Source organism: Hypanus sabinus, chromosome X2 (genome assembly GCF_030144855.1).
Source record: "Hypanus sabinus isolate sHypSab1 chromosome X2, sHypSab1.hap1, whole genome shotgun sequence".
NCBI classification, from domain to species: Eukaryota; Metazoa; Chordata; class Chondrichthyes; order Myliobatiformes; family Dasyatidae; genus Hypanus; species Hypanus sabinus.
In genome coordinates this window covers 23,224,114-23,246,745 of record NC_082739.1, presented here as the reverse complement: position 1 = coordinate 23,246,745, position 22,632 = coordinate 23,224,114, and the positions used below count along the sequence as shown (strand labels likewise).

Here is a 22,632-nt window from a genome sequence, read left to right as displayed (position 1 = left end):
AGCTATTCTTGAATCACTGAGTGTGTGCCTTCAGGCTTCTGTACCTCCTCCCTGATAGTAACAGTGATAAAAGGGCATGCTCTGGGTGCTAGACGTCATTAATAATGGACGCTGCCTTTCTGAGACACTGCTCCCTGGAGATGTCCTGGATACTTTGTAGGCTAGTACCCAAGATGGGGCTGACTAGATTTACAACCCTCTGCAGCTTCTTTCGGTCCTGTGCAGTAGTCCCTCCATACCAGACAGTGATGCCACCTGTCAGAATGCTCTCCATAGTACATCTGTAGAGGTTTTTGAGTGCATTTGTTGACATGCCAAATCTCTTCAAACTCCTAATAAAGTATAGCTGCTGTCTTGCCTTCTTTATAACTACATTAATGTGTTTGGACCAGGTTAGATCCTCAGAGATCTTGACACCCAGGAACTTGAAGCTGCTCACTCTCTCCACTTCTGATCCCTCTGTGAGGATCATCTTTCATCTTACCCTTCCTCTTATCCTTCCTGAAGTCCACAATCAGCTCTTTCGTCTTACTGACATTGAGTGCCAGGTTGTTGTTGCGGCCACCACTTGACCTGTATGTAATGAAATACATAATAACAAAAGCAGTAAATTACAGTGAGAAATAAATATATAAAGTTAATTTAAATACGTAGTGCAAAAAGAGAAAAAAAGTAGTGAGGCTGTGTTTGTGGGTTCAATGTCCTCTCAGAAATCCAATGGCAGAGGGGAAGAAGCTGTTCCTGAAATGTTGAGTGTGTGCCTTCAGGCTCCTGTACCTCCTCCCTGATGGCATCAATGAGAAGAGGGGATGTCCTGAGTGATGGAGGTCCTTAATGATGAATGCCGTATTTTTGAGGCATCACTCCTTGAAGATGTCCTGGAGGCTGGTGAGGCTTGTTCGCACAATGGAGCTAACCGAGTTGGCAACTTTATGTAGCTTCTACCGATCCTGTGCAGTGCCATCCACCATACCAGACAGTGATGCAGCCAGTTAGAATGCTCTCCATGGTACATCTGTAAAAATTTGCACGGGTCTTTGGTAACATATCAAATCTCCTCAAACTCCTAATGAAATATAGCTGCTATCATGCCTTCTTTGTAACTGCATCAATATGTTGGGCCCAGGTTAGATCCCTAGGACACCCAGGAACTTGAAACTGCTCACCCTTCCAACTGCTGATCCCACCATGAGAACTGATGTGTGTTCCCTCATCTTACCTTTCCTGAAGTCCACAATCAATTCTTTGGTATTACTGATGTTAAGTGCAAGGAGTACTGTAAAGTGTTATATTAACCGCTACTCTACCTTGCTGCCAAAACCCTAAACTCTATGGTTTAGCAATTTACTGTGACCACCTGGGGTTCTATGTTTTCCTGGCATTCATTCCTCTGTTTCTAGGATGTCTGAGAAGAGTAAGAACTTCAGGTTGTATATTATGTACATTCTCTGATATTAAATGGAACCATTGAAACATCCAACTACTTTGATCACTTTGCACAGAAATAGACTTTTTTGTTTGTTCTGTATGTTTCTCATAAAAATGTGCTTAGTTTATGTTTAATTCATGTTCTTCTTGTGAATGCTGCTTATATGATGTTATGTACCTGTGATGTTTCTGTAGGTTTTACATCGCACCTGTCCATACACGTACTTGTGCATGTGACAATGAATTTTATTTTAGAGATACAGCACGATAGCAGGCCCAATGAGCCCAAGATGCCGCCTTATTACACCCATGTGGCCAATTAACTGACTAGCCCAAAGATTTTTGGACTGTGGGAAGAAATCAGATCACCCAGAGGAAACCCATGCAGTCACGGGGAGAACATGCAAACTCCTTACAGGGAGTGGCAGAATTGAACCCAGTGCCAGTGTTATGTTAACCACTGCACTACCATGCTGCCCCAAATGAGGAGCAGTTGAAGGTCACTCAGTCTCTCCAGTGTGTTTGGGAAAATGCCTGGCTGGTTGGATTATAACCTCACCTATCCCTAAGTAATCTTTCTCCCCCTCACTTATCTACCCCTGTCTGAAAACTAGTCACTCTCTGCACCACAGAGATCCAGAATCTCTCACCATTCCGATAAGATGCTCTTTTATTGCCAAAATGGACAATTTCCCAATTTTCATTCCATTTATCAGACCTCTGGGGAGTATTTATTTTATTTGTTATTTAGAGATACAGCATTTGGGCCAACGAACCTGTGTTGCCCAATTACACCCATGTAACTTACTTACCCGTATGTCTCTGGAATATGGGAGGAAACCCAGACAAAACCCATGAAATCACAGGGAGAACTTGCAAACTTCTTACAAGCAATGGAAAGACTGACTTTGACTTTGAACAATCAAACTAAAAATAAGTTTGCCCTTCAGTGCGCATAGTCCAAGTCTGAGTGAGATTTTCCAAGCTTCATTGCCTTGATCACAAAGTTTCATGAGTTGAAAGCTTAAGGCAAAGTAGTTTTAAATCCAATTTCAGTTATATCCATGTGATATTAATATGCCCTGCTATTATGATTTAAGATTTATCCATCAGTGAGATAAAACATTGCATTTTATAGATATACAAAATGCATATAAGGAAACAGAAAAATATATGAAAAGGAATTACTTGGGGTTTATAAATCATGACTGAAGCAACCCCACTTTAGAGTACAACACTGTCATGAATTATATTTTGTGCACATTTCTTCTTTGAGGGTCGGAATGCTAGGTTAAGTTAAAGACTCACTGGAGAGAACAACTTGTCACACCAATACTCTGGAACTGACTTAGTGCCTTTGAGTCTGGAACCTCCAAGCAATATCACATGCTGAAGACAAAGAACTCTTAGAAACCCAAGGCTGAGAAGGTGGCTGGTCCATTTTCACCACCATCTTCTGTTGTCTCCCATCTGGAATAGCTGCCCTGGTTTATTCCTACAAGGTTAGTCATACTTTATGTGACTTCTGTTTACATATTTGGAGAAACAGCACGGATATGGCCCTTTTGACCCATCAAGCCTGGGCTGCCCAATTACACCCATGTGACCAATTAAACTACTAACCTGTACATCTTTGGAATATGGGAGGAAACTGGAGCACCCAGAGGAAACCCACACGGTCATAGGGAGAACATTCAAACTCCTTACAGACAGCAGTAGATTTGAACCCAGGTCACTGGCGCCGTAATACGCTGCACCTGCACTGAGGTATAATTTTCACATAAATAGTACTGTGCAAAAATCTTAGGCACATATATACAGGAGCAAAGGATGTTGGGAATGGCAAGAGTGGAGTGCCACAGAAGGGGTATGTGACAAGTGACAGAGAAGGAGAGCCAGTGGCGAGGGGTGGCGTGGGTGCAGGCACACCCAGCCCTGAGATACCAGGCAAGGTCATTCAATTCAAAACAATTAGTTTATTCTTCATTACCGAATGCCTCTCTGGTGCTTTCAGCTCCCTCCCCTTTCCCTTCCCCTTTTCCCAACCATGATTCCCCTTCCTACTCTCAGTCCACAAAAGAGAATCATATCAGAATCAGGTTTATCATCACTCACGTATCTCATGAATTTATATATATATATCTATATCTCAGACTTTTGCTGAGTCCTGCACATCAGTGATTCTGGTTCATTAGTGCACCTTTTTGGCCATGCTTTCTACATGGTTGGAGCAGGACATCTTTGGAGCAGGTGATGTTCACTTGAAGCTCTCAATCTTCTCATTCTCTTCGCCATTGATGTAAACAGGAGCATGTGCACTGCCCCCCTTCCTTAATTCAATATCAGGATGGCTACTGCCATAAAAGGCAAATCCTAACATCCAGAATGCTATTCAAATATCAACATTTTATATAATTTAATAATTTTACATCAAAGCCAAAGTTGAGTTTATTACCATATGCATAAGTACATGTATGCACAGGTGCTGTGAAAAACTTCCTTGTGTACATAAATTGTACACAATTTTTACAAGAAAAAACACAATTTGAACAAAAAAGAAACAAAGTCCATTTAATTCAAAGTGATCTTTACTGAGGAGGTGATTTGGATTTTGCAGGCTGGTTCAAGAAATGAATGGTCGCTGTTCTTAAACCTAGTGGTGTGGGACTTAGGGCTTCTGTACCTCCTGCCCGACGGTAGCTGTATAAAAAATGGCATAGCTCCTCAGTATCTCTACCTGAATAAATTATAGCTTCTGCATGTGAATGGAAGCTGTTCCACTGATAATTATTTTTATTTACAAAGGTACAGCGCAGAACAGGCCTTTCCAGCCCAACGAGCCACACTGCCTAGCAACTCCCAATTTAATCCTATCCTAATCATAGAACAATTTACAACGACCAATAAATCTTCCCGGTACATCTTTGGACAGTGGCAGGAAACTGGAGCACCCGGGGGAAACCCACGCATTCCATGGGGAAGACATACAGAGACACCTTATAGAACGGCGTTGGAATTGAACTCCAAACTCCGGAACATCCGAGCTGTAATTGTGCTACACTTCCATGGTGCTCATCTATCTTTCTTCAGCTTGATGGTACTTAAATTACAAAATGAGGAATACAGTGTACCTGATTTAATGAAAGCCATGTAAACAATATAGGCAGCTCAGCTTTCTTGGAATCACCCATGGGTGCTGGAATTTTAATACTATCATTCCAGTATGCAGCAAGACAAATGTGCAAGTGGTTGACAGATAAATCAGCAGTTTTCAAAGTTCAGAAAGCTGCAATAAGGGCTGGTTCTCATTGAAACCTATCGAATATTTAAAGGGCTAGATAGGGTGGACATTGAATGAGGAGTTTAGGACCAGAGGGCATATCCTCAGAATTGAAGGGCATCCCTTTTACATCAGATATGAGGAAGAATTTCTTTAGCTATCGTTGGTGAATCCGTGGAAGATTTCCCCCACCCTCTGTGGAGGGTCATTGGGTATATTTAAAGTTGAGGTTGATAGGTTCTTGATTAGTAAGCATTTCAAAGGTTACAGGGAGACAGCAGGAGAATGGGGAGAGGTTTATGAAAAACCATAATGAATGATGGAGTAGACTTGAGGGGCTGAATGGCCTAATTCTGCTCCTATGTCTCATAATAATAATAATGACTTATTTGATGAGTACTTTTCATACAAATGATGCAGTTCAAAATGCTTTACAATCAGAGAAATTGCAAACATTAAAATAAAAAACAAAAAGATGCTGGTTAAAAGCAAGGTTAAATAAATTGGTTTTGAGCTGGTGTTTAAAGCTGTCAACTGAGTCAGTATCCCTTAGAGGTTTACGTATTGAATTACACAGTTTAGGAGCGTAGCTCAAAAAAGCTGACCTGCTCATTATATTTGGGGGGAGAATGTTTAAACTTGACAGACCAGCAGAAGAAGACCCAAGAGCTCAACCAGGATTACAAATTGAAAATGATTGAGTGATGTACCCCAGTACCAGTCCATTGAGAGATTTAAAAACAAGTAGGAGAACTTTAAAATCAATTCTAAAAGATACAGGATGCCAATCATAGTTGTAATCATGATTGCTCCATTTCAACAAAGAATAAATAACAGAATAGTTGCTGATCAGTGTAATAGCAACTACACTCAATTCTGCGTCCTGACACACTTGAATTTCTGGCATACTGCCTGTGTCTTCCATAGTGAACTCTGATGCAAAATACTTATTGAGTTCACCAGCCACTTTTTGTCCCCTATCACTACTGCTCCAGCATCACTTTGAGCTCACCTCTGTTTTTATTCTTTAAACATCTGAAAAAAACTTCCAGTATCCTCATTTATGTTATTGACTAGTTTCCCTTCATATTTCATCTTTTTTCTCCTTATGGTTATTTTAGTTAGATGATTTTTAAAAGTGTCCTAATCCTCGAATATCCCAGTAATTTTTCTCTATTATATGCCCTTACTTTCGCTTTTGCGCTACCTTTGACTTCCCTTGTCAACAAGGGATGTCCTCTCTTTGGAATACTCATCCATTTTTGGAATATGACTATCCTGAGCCTACCAAATTGCTCCCAGAAACTCCAGCCATTGCTTTTCTGCTGTCATCCCTGCTAGTGTCCTCTTCCAATCAACTTGGCCTGCTCCTGTCTAATACTGCCATAATTCCCTTTTCTTCACTATACCTCTGACTTCATCTTCTCCCCCTCAAACTTCAGGGTGAATTCTATCATATTGTGGCAACCCACTTTCTGCGCAGGCGAACCGGCTCATAGGGGGAGACTGGTAATGCACCTCTGACGTCATTTCCGCCCGGAGGGGGCAGGCGCTAGGGATTAAATGCCAGCGCCGCGAAGTTTGAATAAACTAGTCTCCAAACGACTTACCGACTGCGTGTCGTTACTTCAGCACATCATTACATTGGTGACCCCGACGGTCCAAACGGGATTTGGACCAAAGATGACCGACTCTTCATCTGTTCACGCAGCTTCACTAAAGCTGCCAACTTTCTGGACGCGTGTGGTTTAGCCGAGCGGAAGCCCAGTTCCAGATTTGGCAGATATCCTCTGATTCCACACGTTACTACCACATGGTGAGCGCCCTTGACCAGGAGACGGCCGCCCAGGTTGCGGATTTCATACAGTCGCCCCCGGAAGAAGGCAAATATGAAGCATTCAAAGCACTGCTCATTGGGACCTTTGGCCTCTCACAGCCTGCCTGCTTCACCTGGACGGTTTGGGAGACAGACTGCCGCCAGCATTGATGAACGAGATGCTGGTCCTGGCTGACGGACACAAGCCCTGCCTCATGTTCGAGCAAGCGTTCCTAGAGCAACTGCCCGAGGACATACATCTGCTGCTGGCTGACGCAGATTTCAGCGACCCCCGGAAGGTGGCGGCCCGGGCAGACGTGCTGTGGAAAGCCAAGAGGGAGAGCGTGGCGTCCATCGGTCAGATTACCAGGTCACGCACCCAACAGCAGACCAGACCAGGCCTGGCAGGGGGGCGCACACAACACAGAGGCAGGAGTGAGGAGGCCAGTGAACAGTGGTGTTTCTACCACCAGCGGTGGAGCACAAAAACTCGCCGTTGTCGCCCCCCCCTGCAAGGGCCAGGGCCAGCTGCTGCTAATGACTATGGCGGCTGGCCACCAGGACAGCCTCTTGTACGTCTGGGACAAACAGTCGGGACGCCGCTTCTTGGTCGACACCAGAGCGGAGATCAGCGTCTTGCCCCCGACGGGGTACGACACCTGCAACAGGAAGCCAGGACCCACCCTGAGGGCCGCAAACGGCAGCATGATACGGACCTACGGCACCTGCACAGTGCAGCTGCAGTTCGGCGCCAGCCGGTTCACGTGGGACTTCACACTGGCCGCGGTGGCCCAACCACTCCTGGGGGCAGACTTCTTGCGAGCTCACAGCCTGCTGGTCGACTTGCAAGGGAAAAGACTGGTACATGCCGAGACTTTCCAGACGTTCTCCCTGGGTGAAGCCAAGTTGCCGGCCCCACACCTGGACTCCATCACGCTGTCAGACAATGAATTCATCAGAATCCTGGTGGGCTTCCCATCGATTCTGGCACCGCAGTTCACGGCAGCCATACCCAGACACTGGGTACAGCACCACATCCCGACCAAGGGACCACCCCTCCACGCCCGCGCACGAAGGCTCCCCCCCAGAAAAGCTCTGCCTGGTGAAGGAGGAGTTCAAGAAGATGGAGGGATTGGGGATCGTACGGAGGTCCGACAGCCCATGGACCTCCCCCCTAGGGTTGGAGACCATGTGGCGACTACCGCAGACTGAACGAGGCTACCACTCCAGACCGCTACCCCGTGCCGCACATACAGGACTTTGCAGCAAACCTGCACGGGGCAAGAATCTTTCCAAAGCAGACCTCTTCCAGGGATACCGTCAAATCCCGATGCACCCTGAAGATATCCCCAAAACAGTACTCATCACCCCGTTCGGCCTGTTCGAGTTCCTCTGCATGCCGTTCAGCCTGAAGAATGCCGCACAGACGTTCCAGCAGCCAATGGATGCAGTGGGACATGACCTGGACTTTGCGTTCATCTATTTGGACAACATCCTTATAGCCAGCAGTTGTCGTCAGGAGCATCTGTCCCACCTCCGCCAGCTCTACTCCCGCCTGAGTGATTTCGGTCTCGCGATCAACCCAGCCAAATGCCAGTTCAGTCTTGATACCATCGACTTCCTGGGCCACAGGATTACCAAAGACGGGGCAACACCTCTGCCCGCCAAGGTAGACGCGATTCGCCACTTTGCCCGGCCCAACACGGTCAAAGGCCTGCAGGAGTTCGTTGGTATGGTGAACTTCTACCACCGTTTCCTCCCCTCAGCAGCCCGTATCATGCACCCTTTGTACACCCTGATGTCGGGTAAAGGCAAGGACATTACTTGGGACGAGGAGGCCGCGGCCGCTTTCGTTAAAGCCAAGGAAGCCTTGGCAGATGCCGCGATGCTGGTGCACCCCAGAACGGACATTCTGACCGCACTCACGGTGGACGCATCCGACACAGCAGTCGATGGGATGCTGGAGAAGCTCATCGAGGGGCGCTGGCAACCCCTGGCGTTCTTCATCAAGCACCTACGACCACCCGAACTCAAGTACAGTGCCTTCGACCGGGAGCTGTTGGCACTGTATCTGGCAATCCGGCATTTCAGGTACTTCTTAGAAGGCAGGCCGTTCACCATGTTCACGGACCACAAAACATTGACCTTTGCGTTCACGAAGGTGTCCGATCCCTGGTCGGCTCACCAGCAGCGACATCTGTCCTACATTTCCGAGTACACGACAGACATCCAGCATGTCTCGGGAAAGGACGTCGTGGCAGACACACTCTCCAGACCAGCTGTCCAGGCCCTGTCCCTGGTAGTGGACTATGCAGCACTGGTGGAGGCACAGCAGGCAGACGACGAGATGCCCAGCTACAGGACCGCAGTCTCGGGTTTGCAGCTGCAGGACTTTCTCGTAGGCCCAGGTGATAGGACCCTCCTGTGCGACGTGGCTACCGGGCAACCTCGCCCCATCGTCCCGGCAGCCTGGAGGCGGCGAGTTTTCGACTCCATACAAGGTTTGGTGCACCCATCTATCAGAACAACCATCCGGCTGGTCTCCAGCAAGTTCGCATGGCACGGACTTTGCAAGCAGGTCAGTGAATGGGCCAGAACGTGCACTCAGTGCTAAACAGCCAAGGTGCAGCAGCACACTAAAGCCCCTCCGCAGCAGTTCGAACCCACCCACCGGAGGTTCGACCACATTCACGTGGATATCATGGGCCCCCTACCAGTGTCCTGAGGAGCGCGGTACCTCCTAACTATGGTAGACCGGTTCACGAGGTGGCCAGAGGCGGTCCCGTTCACTGACACACCTGCCGATTCCTGCGCCCGAGCACTGATCGCAACCTGGGTAGCATGCTTTGGGGTACCGGCCCACATTACCTCCGACAGAGGCGCCCAGTTCACCTCCAGCCTGTGGTCAGCTGTGGCCAGCCTGTTGGGAACGCACACTACTGCCTACCACCCACAGTCGAACGGACTGGTGGAACACTTACACCGTCACTTGAAGTCGGCTCTCATGGCCCGCCTGAGAGGACCTAACTGGGTGGACCAGCTTCCCTGGATCCTGCTCAGAATCCACACAGCACCCAAAGAGGATCTGCACTCCTCGTCGGCCGAGTTGGTGTATGGCGCGCCCCTGGCCATCCCAGGAGAGTTCATACCAGCTCCAAGGGGGCAAGAGGAAGAACCCGCAGCAGTCCTGGACAGGCTACGCGAAAGGCTTGGCAACCTGGCCCCCTTCACAGCACGGACGGACCCCGACCCATGTACCCAAAGACCTGCAGAACTGTAAGTTTGTGTTTGCACGAAGGGGCGGACACCGTGCACCGCTACAGCGGCCCTACGAGGGGCTATTCAAGGTGATCAACAACAATGGGTCCACGTACGTTCTGGACATTGGGGGGACAGAGGAGGTTTTCATGGTGGACCGACTCAAACCAGCCCATGTGGACTTGGCGCAGCCGGTCGAGGTTCAGGCACTGCGGCACAGAGGCAGACCTCCCAAACAGAAGCTGATCCAGACTGTGGACATTGGGGGGTGTATCGCCAGTTCTGGGGGGGGGGGGGGGGGGGTTATGTGGCGACCCACTTTCTGCGCAGGCGAATCGGCTCACAAATAGCCAGCGTGCTGGGAGAGACTTTGGTAATGCACCTCTGACGTCATTTCCGCCTGGAGAGGGCGGGCGCTGGGGATTTAAATGCCAGCGCCGCGAAGTTTGAATAAACTAGTCTTGAAACGACTTACCGACTGCATGTCGTTATTTCCACGCTGTGTGTAGCACATCGCTACAATATTATAATTACTGTCTCCGAAGGATTCCTTTACCTGAGCTCCCTACTCAAATCTGGTTCCTTACACAATATCCAATCCAAAATTGTCTTTCTCGAAGCAGGCTCAACCACAAGTAAAGTCAGAATCAGAATTAGAATTGTTTATTATCACTGGCATGTGTCATGAAATTTGTTAATTTAGCAGCAGTTCAATGCAGTGCATAATATAGAAGAAGAAAAACTAAATAAAATAATAAATAATAAATTACTATACATATATATAATAGATTAAAAATTGTGCATCAAACAGAAATAATATATATTAAAAAAGTGAGGTAATGTTCAAGGGTTCAATGTCCTTTTAGGAACTGGATGGCAGAGGGGAAGAAGCTGTTCCTGAATCGCTGAGTGTGTGTCTTCAGGCTCCTGTACCTCCACCCTGATGGCAAAGGGGAAGAAGCTGTTCCTGAATCGCTGAGTGTGTCTTCAGGCTCCTGTACCTCCTCCCTGATGGCGGAGGGGAAGAAGCTGTTCCTGAATCGCTGAGTGTGTGTCTTCAGGCTCCTGTACCTCCTCCCTGATGGCGGAGGGGAAGAAGCTGTTCCTGAATCGCTGAGTGTGTGTCTTCAGGCTCCTGTACCTCCTCCCTGAAGGCGGAGGGGAAGAAGCTGTTCCTGAATCGCTGAATGTGTGTCTTCAGGCTCCTGTACCTCCTCCCTGATGGCGGAGGGGAAGAAGCTGTTCCTGAATCGCTGAGTGTGTGTCTTCAGGCTCCTGTACCTCCTCCCTGATGGCGGAGGGGAAGAAGCTGTTCCTGAATCGCTGAGTGTGTGTCTTCAGGCTCCTGTACCTCCTCCCTGATGGCAGAGGGAAGAAGCTGTTCCTGAATCGCTGAGTGTGTGTCTTCAGGCTCCTGTACCTCCTCCCTGATGGCGGAGGGGAAGAAGCTGTTCCTGAATCGCTGAGTGTGTGTCTTCAGGCTCCTGTACCTCCTCCCTGATGGCAGAGGGGAAGAAGCTGTTCCTGAATCGCTGAGTGTGTGTCTTCAGGCTCCTGTACCTCCTCCCTGATGGCAGAGGGAAGAAGCTGTTCCTGAATCGCTGAGTGTGTGTCTTCAGGCTCCTGTACCTCCTCCCTGATGGCGGAGGGGAAGAAGCTGTTCCTGAATCGCTGAGTGTGTGTCTTCAGGCTCCTGTACCTCCTCCCTGATGGCAGAGGGGAAGAAGCTGTTCCTGAATCGCTGAGTGTGTGTCTTCAGGCTCCTGTACCTCCTCCCTGATGGCAGAGGGAAGAAGCTGTTCCTGAATCGCTGAGTGTGTGTCTTCAGGCTCCTGTACCTCCTCCCTGATGGCGGAGGGGAAGAAGCTGTTCCTGAATCGCTGAGTGTGTGTCTTCAGGCTCCTGTACCTCCTCCCTGATGGCAGAGGGAAGAAGCTGTTCCTGAATCGCTGAGTGTGTGTCTTCAGGCTCCTGTACATCCTCCCTGATGGCGGAGGGGAAGAAGCTGTTCCTGAATCGCTGAGTGTGTGTCTTTAGGCTTCTGTACCTGCTACCTGATGGTAACAGTGAGAAAAGGGCATGCCTTGGGTGCTGGAGGTCCTTAATAATGGACGCTGTCTTTCTGAGACGCTGCTCCTTGAAGATGTCCTGAGTACTTTGCAGGCTAGTACCCAAGATGGAGCCGACTAAATTTACAACCTTCTGCAGCTTCTTTTGGTCCTGTGCAGTAGTCCCCCTCCCCCCCCATACCAGACAGTGATGCAGCCTGTCAGAATGCTCTTCATGGTAATCTATAGAAGTTTTTGAGTGTATTTGTTGACATGCCAAATCTCTTCAAACTCCTAATGAAGTATAGCCGCTGTCTTGCCTTCTTTATAACTGCATTGATATGCTGGGACCAGGTTAGGTCCTCAGAGATCTTGAAACTGCTCACTCTCTCCACTTCTGATCCCTCTATGAGGATTGGTATGTGTTCCTTTGTCTGCTGTGGGAATGATGGTATTAAATACTGAGCTGTAGTCGAAGAACAGCATCTTTATATAGGTGTTTGTGTTGTTTAGGTGGTCTAAAGTTGTGTGAAGAGCCATTGAGATTGCATCTGCCATTGACCTATTGAAGCAATAAGCAAATTACAATGGGTCCAGGTCCTTGCTGAGGCAGGAGTTCAGTCTAGTCATGACCAACCTTAAATCATTTCATCCCTTTTTAGCTTCTCTAAAATGCCATTTTGTAGAGATTCTACAAATTCATTCTCTTGGGATCCAGCATCAACCTGATTTTCCCAATTAACCAGCAGATTGGAATCCCTCATGACAATCATATCATTTCCCATTTTACATGCTTTTTCCATCTCCCAGTGTAATTTGTAGCCCACATCCTGGCTCCTATTCAGAGGCCTGTATACAACTCCCATCAGGGTCTGTTTACCCTTGCAGTTTCTTAACCCAACCCACAAGGATTCTGCCAACAAAGCCACCCCGCCCTCTCTGCCTGTCCTTTCAATACAAGTTGTATTCTTGGATGTTAACGTCCCAGCTATGATCTTCTTCAATAGGTTCAATAGGTACATTTAATGTCAGAGGAATGTATGCAATATACATCCTGAAATTCTTTTAGTCACAACTCAGCAATGCCCACAATGTCATACCTGCCCATCTCTAACTGCTCCACAAAATTGTTACTTTATTCCGTAGACTGTGTGCATTAAAATATAATACCTTCAGTCTTGTATTCATCACCCATTTCAATTTTGTCCCGTGTTACACTTCACCTCATTCCACTGACTGCAATTTTGCCCTATCATCCACCTGTCCTTCCTCACATTCTCAATACACAATGCATCAACTTGTAAAGCAATTGCCCCATCCCTATCACTTTGGTTCCCATCCCCTTTCCTAATTAGCTTAAACCCTCACGGTCACAAAGCAACACACGCAAAGTGTCGGAGTAACTCAGCAAGTCAGGCAGCATCTATGGAGAGGAATAAGCAATCAACATTTCGGGCCGGGGCCCTTCATCAGGACTAAGTTAATTCCTGTCAGTTTCAGAGGTTCATCAACAAGTACGACAAATGCTTCTGCAAAAAGTCACCACCTGCAGGGAAGGTACGAAGAAAATTGAAGCAAATGAAACACAAATCAGGGATTATTTGGATCACAATGTGAGGCCAGATCAGAATAACAAATTGGCATCATATTTACTGATTAGCTTATATTGTAGAGGTAATCAGCATCTTGGCACAAATGCAGTGGAGGCAGATATTTAAATAGCATCATCTATGATTCAGGTTTTTTTAAATCTGTACTTTCAGGCTAATGGAGCCCTCAATCAAGGAAACATAGAAGAAGCCAAGGGAGCCTCTGACATTGCCAAGAGATTAAACGTAGTAGGATCTGCATTTGGAATCGTTTTAATTACATTAGTCATCATTTATGTTACTGTTCACAACCTTCCGGTGAATGCTCAACCATAAAAGGGTTTTTACAGATGTTTTATTTTGCTCTTCTTTATTTACAAATGATCTTTTGGAAGAAAAATTATCACCTAGACAATGTTTCATTGTGAAATCTTCCCAAATTGTTAATTCTCTTCTCTCTGTGATGTGTACAGTGTGTTTGTTGTTCAGCCCAGCTATAATGTATAGATGTCTGCTGCATGCAGCTTCGTGAAATATATAATAGACATACAATCTAGCTTAGTATTCTGGTCACTTCTTTTGTGGTTTACTTCATGCTAAGTTTAATGCACACATCAAAGTGCAGAAGTAAAGTGGTCCACTCAGTGGTCACTTTGAGTGCTCATTAATACAAGCATCTAATCAGCCAATCCTGGGGCAGCAATTCAGTGCTTAAGTACATGCAAACATGGACAAGAGATTCAGTTGTTGTTCAGACCAAACATTAGAATGGGGAAGAAATGCGACCTTATGGGGATGAAATGGTGACTCTGATCATGGAATGATTGTTAGTGTCAGTGTGGTGAACTACATATACCTGTTTGGACATGCCCCTCCGCTGACTGCTCCTGTGGCTCCTCCCACAGACCCCGGTATAAAGGCGATTGGAGGCACTGCTCCTCCCTCAGTCTCCAGGATGTTATGTGGTGGTCTCTTGTTGCTAATCGTGGTCTCTTGCTGCTAATAAAAGCCTATCATTCGCCTCCCATCTCTGAGAGTTATTGATGGTGCATCAGCCAGAAGCAGTGGTTTGAGTACTGTTTCTCAGAAACTGCTGATCTCCTGGGATTCTCATGCACAGCAGTCTCAAGAGTTTACTGAGGATGATGTGAAAAACAAGAAACATCCAGTGAGCAGCAGCCCTGTGGGCGAAAATGCCTTGTTAATGAGAGAGGGCAGAGGAGAATGGCCAGACTGGTTCAAGCTGACAGGAAAGCCACAGTAACTCAAATAACCACACATTGCAGCAGTGGTGTGCAGAAGAGCATCTCTGAACGTATAATACATTGAACCTTGAAGTGGATGGGCTATAGAAGCAGAAGAGCACAAACATACACTCAATAGCCACTTTTAATAGATACAGGAGGTAATGTTGTGTCTAATCACTGTACACATAGTAGTCGTACACAGAAGCGGTGACCAGATTGTGCCATCTGTATACAAAACCATAGAAGAGAAGACCATTCAGCCCATCAATTCTATAACAATGAACATTGAAGAAATCAGTCAGTCCACACTGCAATGGTAAGTTGAGGGAGCAAGAAAACAATTGGTTTGTTGTTGCTTTGTTCCTGTTGTTCTCTTATTGTTGTTGATTGTGTTGTTCTGCTGAGCATTGTGAGCATGCCATGCTGACTCCAGTATGTGTGGCATCACTTGCGGGCTGTCCGTAGGTTGCGTTGGTTATTAAAGCAAACAATGCATTTCATTGTATGTTTTAATGTACATGTGATAAATAAATGAATCTGAAGTTAGTTTATATTGTCACATGTACCAAGGTACAGTGAAGACTTTGTCTTGCACACCATCCCTCCAGATCATTTCATCACATCAGTACATGGAGGTACAGGTTGAGCACCCCTTATCTGAAATTCCAAAATCTGAATTTTTTTTTTGAGCAGTGACATGGAAAATGTAAAATTCCACAAGGCGCTGGGAAGGTTCCCAAGTCGATGTGCAGGTCTCAGCACACCACAGACAGTTCTGAGAAGTCATCTCACATATGTAATGGACAGACGTTAATGAAAAATAAAAAAAAAATCACTGCATAAGGCGAAAAATGAAGACCCCAAGATGTAGTGAAAGAATGGATTCATCAGTGTCAGAGTGAACATATGCCACTTGCTGATCAGGAAACAAGCAAAGGTCTATCGCAGTGAATTGAAAACTGAAGGTAGTGTAATTGTGAATATTCAGCAGGCTGGTTGCAGAAATTTAAGAGAAGGCTCGGCATTCACTTTTTAAAAATTTGTGGTGAGAAAGTGGCTGCTGATCATGAAGCAAACAAAAAAATTAATTGATGAGTTTGCCATGATCATTGCTGATGGAAACTTAACACACTGAACAGCTGTGTCAATTAATACAGTACTATGCAAAAGTCTTAGGCACAGGTATATAGCAAGGGAGCCTAAGACTTTTGCACAGTACTTTAGTAATTTTATGTATAGCATTGTAGTGCTCCCACTAAAAAATACAAATTTCATGACCTATGTGAGTGATGATAAACCTGATCCTGATATGGGTCTCTATTGTGGACTGAGAGTGGGAAGGGGGCAGAGAGAGGGGAATCATAGTTGGGAAAGGGAAGGGAGTGGGAGCACCAGAGACATTGTGTAATGATCAATAAACCAACTGTCTGGAATCATATGACCTTGCCTGGTGACTCAGGGTTGGGTGTGTCTGCACCTGTGTCACACCCTGCACCTGGCACTCCTTCTCTGTTGTCTGTCCCACACCCCTCATGTGGCACTCCACCCTCGCCAATCCCAACATCCTTTGCTCCTGCTAGATTTACAAATTCACTCTCTGCTGCACTTTGACAAATATGGTACAGTACTGTGTAAAAGTCCTAGACACCCTAGCCATACATATGTGCCTAAGACTTTTGCACAGTACTGTATGTGTGATGAACAAGGTGCTCACCATTAGCACATGAATTCAGAGTCAGAAATTATGGCTATCCCAAGCTATCTCATTAGATATTCCAAAAACCAAATATCTCCAAAATCACCTCTAGCCCCAGACATTTTGGATAAGTGGTACCCAGCCAGTAGTAATGGGAAAACAATAACCAAATGCAGTATTAGGTGTTCACAGTTACTGAAAATGCCCAATGCAGATAACTAGCAGATATAGGCTACGTCCACACTAGACCGGATAATTTTGAAAATGCCGGTTTCGTGTAAAAATGATAGGCATCCACACTAAGTCTATAAAATATCTCTATCCACATTGAAACGGAGACTTCAGCGAATCTCCTCCTGCTGCGCATGCGCAGGACACATCTACCGAAAACAAGCGACATTTTTGGTGTCGAATCTCGCTGTAAAATTGCGCGCTTGTGTAGTTACAGACTGGAAGAACTTAAAACAATGGACAGCTGTTGACTCTCATGCAGGAGAACTTAAAACTAAAAAAAACAAATACTGGAGCATACAGCAGCAACCGACAGGGAGTTCACGGACAGATTGACCCGGCTGACGACAAACATCGAAAAACTGACTAACTCTGTTGCATTAATAAAGCACCTTGTTAAATGTATAAAACACTGCATCAGTGTTATCTTGTATTTCCATACAATGTTACATTAAGCTGTTACATATCTATTGTCAGAGAAGTACTTGCATAAATAGATAAACCACCTTCATACAAGCAAGAACAGAAAACAGGGCAAAGAGAGTACAGTATACTTATTTATTCAGTAAGTTATGGGTCAAAGTATTTGGTGAGTACATTTCTAACTCTTCTGGCTTCAGTCTCTTTGCTGTCTGTTCTGAAATTGTTAGGTTGCGTTCAAGAAAACAATGAAGTAGCACGCTGCCGTCTGTCAGCGTTTTCAGAAGTCTCCGGTTACGCCGTCCACACTGATCTGCCCGAGCAGCGTTTTCAAAAGTAACCCACCCTGGAAAGCATTTCTGAAAAGCTCCGGTTTTGGGGGACGAAAACACCATTTTAGTGTGGACGGAGGGTAAAAACGAAGAGAAAAAGCTTCAGTTATGGATTTATCTGGCGTAGTGTGGATGTAGCCTTAGAAATAAAAGCATTAACTATTTTTTAAATGGAGTGAAAATTCAAAAACCTGAGGTGCAAAGGGAATTTGGAGTCCTCATGCACAATTCCCTTATGGTTAATTTGCAGGTTGAGCCTGTGGTGAGGAAGGCAAATGCAATGTTAGCATTCATTTCAAGAGGATTAGATTATAAAAGTAAGGATGTAATGTTAAGGCTTTATAAAGCACTGGTGAGGCCTCACTTGGAGTATTGTGAGGTGTTTAGGGCCCTTATCTAAGAAAGGATATGTAGACATTGGAGAGGATTCAGAGGAGGTTTACGAAAATTATTCTGGGATTGAAAGGCTGAAAGGCTTATCAAGTGAGGAGCATTTAATGGCTCTGAGCCTGTACTCACTGGAATTTAAAAGAATGAACTGAGGATCGCATTGAAACCTTTTGAATGTTGTAAGCCCTTGATAGAGTTGATGTGGAGAGGATGTTTCCTCTGGTGGGAGAATCTAAGACCAGAATAGAGGGGCATCCTTTTAGAATGGAGAGGAATTGCTTTAGATAGAGAGTGGTGAGTCTGTAGAATTCGTTGCCACAGCAGGCTATGGAGGCCAAATCATTGGGTATATTTAAGGCAGAGATTTTTGATTAGTCAGGGCATGAAGGGATATGGGTAGAAGACAGGAGATTGGGGCTGAGAGGAAAAAATGATCAGCCATTTTGAAATGGCAGAGCAGACTCAATGGGCCAAATCGCCTAACTCTTCTCCTCTATCTAAAGGTCTTATGGTCTTATTATTGAAGACCCCACCCTCCCCAGACATTCTCCCTTATTGAACCAATCGTGAGAGTGGAACTGGAGGAGATAGCAGAGAATGAACACTTCGCTTCAGTATTTACAACGGAAAAGGATCTTAGTGATTGTAGGGATGACTTGCAGTGGACTGAAAAGCTTGAGCATGTAGACATTAAGGAAGAGAATGTGCAGGAGCTTTTGGAAAGCATCAAATTGGATAAGTCACCGGGACCGGATGGGATGTACCCCAGGCTACTGTAGGAAGTGAGGGAGGAGATTGCTGAGCCTCTGGTGATGATCTTTGCATGATTAATGAGGACAAGAGAGGTTCCGAAGGATTGGAAGGTTGCGAATGTTGTTCCCTTATTCAAGAAAGGGAGTAGGGATAGCCCAGGAAATTATAGACCAGTGAGTCTTACTTCAGTGGTTGGTAAGTTGATGGATAAGATCCTGAGAGGCAGGATTTATGAACATTTGGAGTGGCATAATATGATTAGGAATATTCAGCATGGCTTTGTGAAAGGCAAGTCGTGCCTTACGAGCCTGATTGAATTTTTTTGAGGATGTGACTAAACACATTGATGAAGAAAGAGCAGTAGATGTCATGTATATGGATTTCAGCAAGGCATTTGATAAGGTACCCCATGCAAGGCTTATTGAGAAAGTAAGGAGGCATGGGATCCAAGGGGACATTGCTTTGTGGATCCAGAACTGGCTTGCCCACAGAAGGCAAAGAGTGGTTGTAGATGGGTCATATCCTGCATGGAGGCCGGTGACCAGTGGAGTGCCTCAGGGATCTGTTCTGGGACCTCTACTCTTCGTGATTTTTATAAATGACCTGGATGAGGAAGTGGAGGGATGGGCTAGTAAATTTGCTGATGATACAAAGGTTGGAGGTGTTGTGGATAGTGTGGAAGGCTGTCAGAGGTTACAGCCGGACATTGATAGGATGCAAAACTGGGCTGAGAAGTGGCAGATGGAGTTCAACCCAGATAAGTGTGAAGTAGTTCATTTTGGTAGGTCAAATATGATGGTGGAAAATAGCATTTAAGGAAAATACAAAGTAAGACTCTTTGCAGTGTGGAGGATCAGCGGGATCTTGGGGTCCGAGTCCATAGGACATTCAAAGCTGCTACGTAGGTTGACTCTGTGGTTAAGAAGGCATACGGTGCATTGGCCTTCATCAACTGTGGGATTGAGTTTAAGAGCCAAGAGGTAATGTTGAATCTATATAGGACCCTTGTCAGACCCCACTTGGAGTACTGTGCTGTGTTCTGGTCACCTCACTATAGGAAGGATGTGGAAGTCATAGAAAGGATGCAGAGGGGATTAACAAGGATGTTGTCTGGATTGAGGAGCATGCCTTATGAGAATAGGTTGAGTGAACTCAGCCTTTTCTCCTTGGAGTAAATGAGGATGAGAGGTGACCTGATAGAGTTGTACAAGATAATGAGAGGCATTGATAGTGTGGATAGTCAGGGGCTTTATCCCAGGGCTGAAATAGCTAGCATGAGAGGGCATAGTTTTAAGGTGCTTGGAAGTAGGTATAGAGAAGATGTCAGGGGTAAGTTTGTTACACAGAAAGTGGTGAGTGCATGGAATGGGGTGCCAGTGGCAGTGGTGGAGGCAGAAACCAGAGGGTCTTTTAAGACATGGAGCTTAGAAAAATAGGGGGCTATGGGTAACCCTAGGTAATTTCTGAGGTAAGAATATGTTTGGCACAACTTTGTGGGCCGTAGGGCCTGTATTGTGTTGTAGGTTTTCTATGTTTCCCTCTTCCATCAGGCAGAAGATACTATTAGGGATCATTCTGGGGTTATGAAATTATGGATAGAATCCTTGAGGGTTTTGTGTGGGTTGCTTTGGATTTCCAGCATCTGCAGATTTTCACGTGTTTGTGTAACTAAAAAGGGAACCAGTCTTCAGGAAATAAAACCTGTACATTATTTAGCTTCAACTGATAACCTTGTTTACTAGTGAAACCATTGGGTGTAGGACATTTTAAATCTGTCCCATTGAAACTACAGAGGGGTAAACAATAGATGAATGGTCCTGTTATTAGCACATTGTTCAATGTATATTCCTGTTACTTAAGGCATGTTTCAGGGCGGATCAGTTTTATCACTGTTTTCCAGTTGTATATTCCTGAAAACACGAGGAAATCTGCAGATGCTGGAAATTCAAGCAACACACACACACAAAATGCTGGTGGAACGCAGCAGGCCAGGCAGCATCTATAGGGAGAAGCACTGTAGGACTGACGAAGGGTCTCGGCCCGAAACATCAACAGTGCTTCTCCCTATAGGTGCTGCCTGGCCTGCTGTGTTCCACCAGCATCTTGTGTATATTCCTGGAGCCAGCCCTCTACACCAACTAGAGGTGCTCAGTAAACAACATTTCATTTCAAAACTGATTACTGCTTTTACTTTACATTTAAGGAGGTTTATTTTTAAAGACTTTGGATTTTTGTAGTATTCGTACTTGCCATCCCTACTCCATAATCCTTAAAAGATGCCTCATGCCTGACAATTACCTAACACACTCACTTGCATATCAGGTTCAGATCAGAATCAAGTTTAATATCACTGGCATATGTCGCGAAATTTGTTGTTTTGTACCAGCAGTACATTGCAATACATAAAAAACTATAAATTACAATAATAAATAAATATAAAAATATTAAATTAATTAATTAATGCAAAAAGAGAACCAAAAATAACAAGGTAGTGTTCATGGGCTGGTTTGATGTCCATTCAGAAGTCTGATGGCGGAGGGGAAGAAGCTGTTCCTAAAATGTTAAATGTGTGTCTTCAGGCTCCTGGACCTTTTCCCTGATGGTAACAATGAAGCATGTCCTGGGTGAGGGGGGTCCTTAATGATGGATGCCACCTTTTTGAAGATGTCCTGGGGAGGCTCGTGCCTGTGATGGAACTGGCTGTATTTGCTACACTTTGCAGCCTTTTCAGATCCTGTGCAGTGACCCCATACCAGACGGTGATGCAGCCAGTTAGAATGCTCTCCACGGTACATCTGTAGAAATTTGCTAGATCAATTTCTGCTTTAAAGTCATTCAAATATTGATTCCACTGTCTCTTGAGATAGAAAGTTCCAAAGACTCTCAACACTCTGAGAAAGAAAAGATGTATTTATTTTATTTATTGAGATATAGCGCGGAATAGGCCTTTCTGGCCCTTCAAGACAGATCAGCCAGCAACCCCTGATTTAATCCTAGTCTAATCACAGGACAGTTTACAATGGCCAATTAACCTACCAAATAGTACATCTTTGGAATGTGGGAGGGAACCAGAGCACTCGGAGGAAACTTGCAAGTTCACAGGGAGAACATACACACCCCTTACAGAATGAAGTGGGAATTCTACAAGGGTCACTGGTACTGTAGAATTTTGTGCTAACCACTACACTACCATCCCATTATGGCCTTAAATGGACATCTTTTATGTCAGATGGTGACCTCTGATTCACACACAAAAAAACATTCACACAGAAGTTTCTGCAGATGGTTGAAAACTATTGCAATACACACAAAGAACTCAGCAGGCCAAGCAGCATCGGTGTTGGCACAAAACATTAACTTTTGATTCATTCTATTGATGCTGCCTGACCAACTGCATTCATGCAGTAATTTGTGTGGGATTCTGCAGGTGCTAGAAATAAGATCGTAAGACTATTCAACATAGGAGTATGCCATCCAGTCTGCTCTGTCATTCCATCATGGCTGATTTATTATCCCTCTCAACCCCATTCTCCTGTCTCTCCACATAACCTTGAATACTCTTACTCAGTGGTCCCCAACCTCCGGGCCGCGGACCCATACCGGGCCGCAAAGCATGCAGGGATGCAGCAGTAGCCGGAACGCACCCAGCACATCTTTAAGAAAAAAAGCCGAAATAAACAAGCTAATTAATTAGGTGCTGCCCGGCATGTAAATGTCAGCCCAGATCAGAGGCAGATCAGCACGAGGCAGCACCTAATTAATTAACTTGTTCATTTTGGCTTTTTTTCTTAAAGATGTGCTGGATGCATTCCGGCTACTGCTGCATCCCTGCATGCTTTGCGGCCCGGAGGTTGGGGACCACTGCTCTTACTAATCAAGAATCTATCAACCTCTGCATTAAATATACCAAATGAGTTGGCCTCTACAGCCATTTGTTGCAATGAATTCCACAGATTCACCACCCTCTGGCTAAAGAAATTCCTCCTCATCTCTGTTCAAGATGGATGTCTCTCTGTTCTGAGGCTGTGCCCTCTAATCCTAAACTCTTCCACACAGGAAACATCCTCTCCACATCCATTCTATCTAGACCTTTCAAAATTCGAGCAACACACACAAAATGCTGGTAGAACACAGCAGGCCAGGC

General features: G+C 45.4%; 1 protein-coding gene across 1 annotated transcript in view; it reads right to left on the bottom strand.

Moving 5' to 3' along the window:
* Positions 1 to 489: 489 nt before the first annotated feature.
* Positions 490 to 22,632, bottom strand: part of LOC132385203 (neural cell adhesion molecule 1-like) — a 786,620-nt gene continuing 764,477 nt past the window's right edge. Inside the window, exon 20 of the mRNA XM_059957108.1 lies at positions 490 to 573. Within this exon, the coding sequence (XP_059813091.1) occupies positions 529 to 573 (45 nt within the window). The 3' untranslated portion in view covers positions 490 to 528. The remainder of the gene's footprint in view (positions 574 to 22,632) is intronic.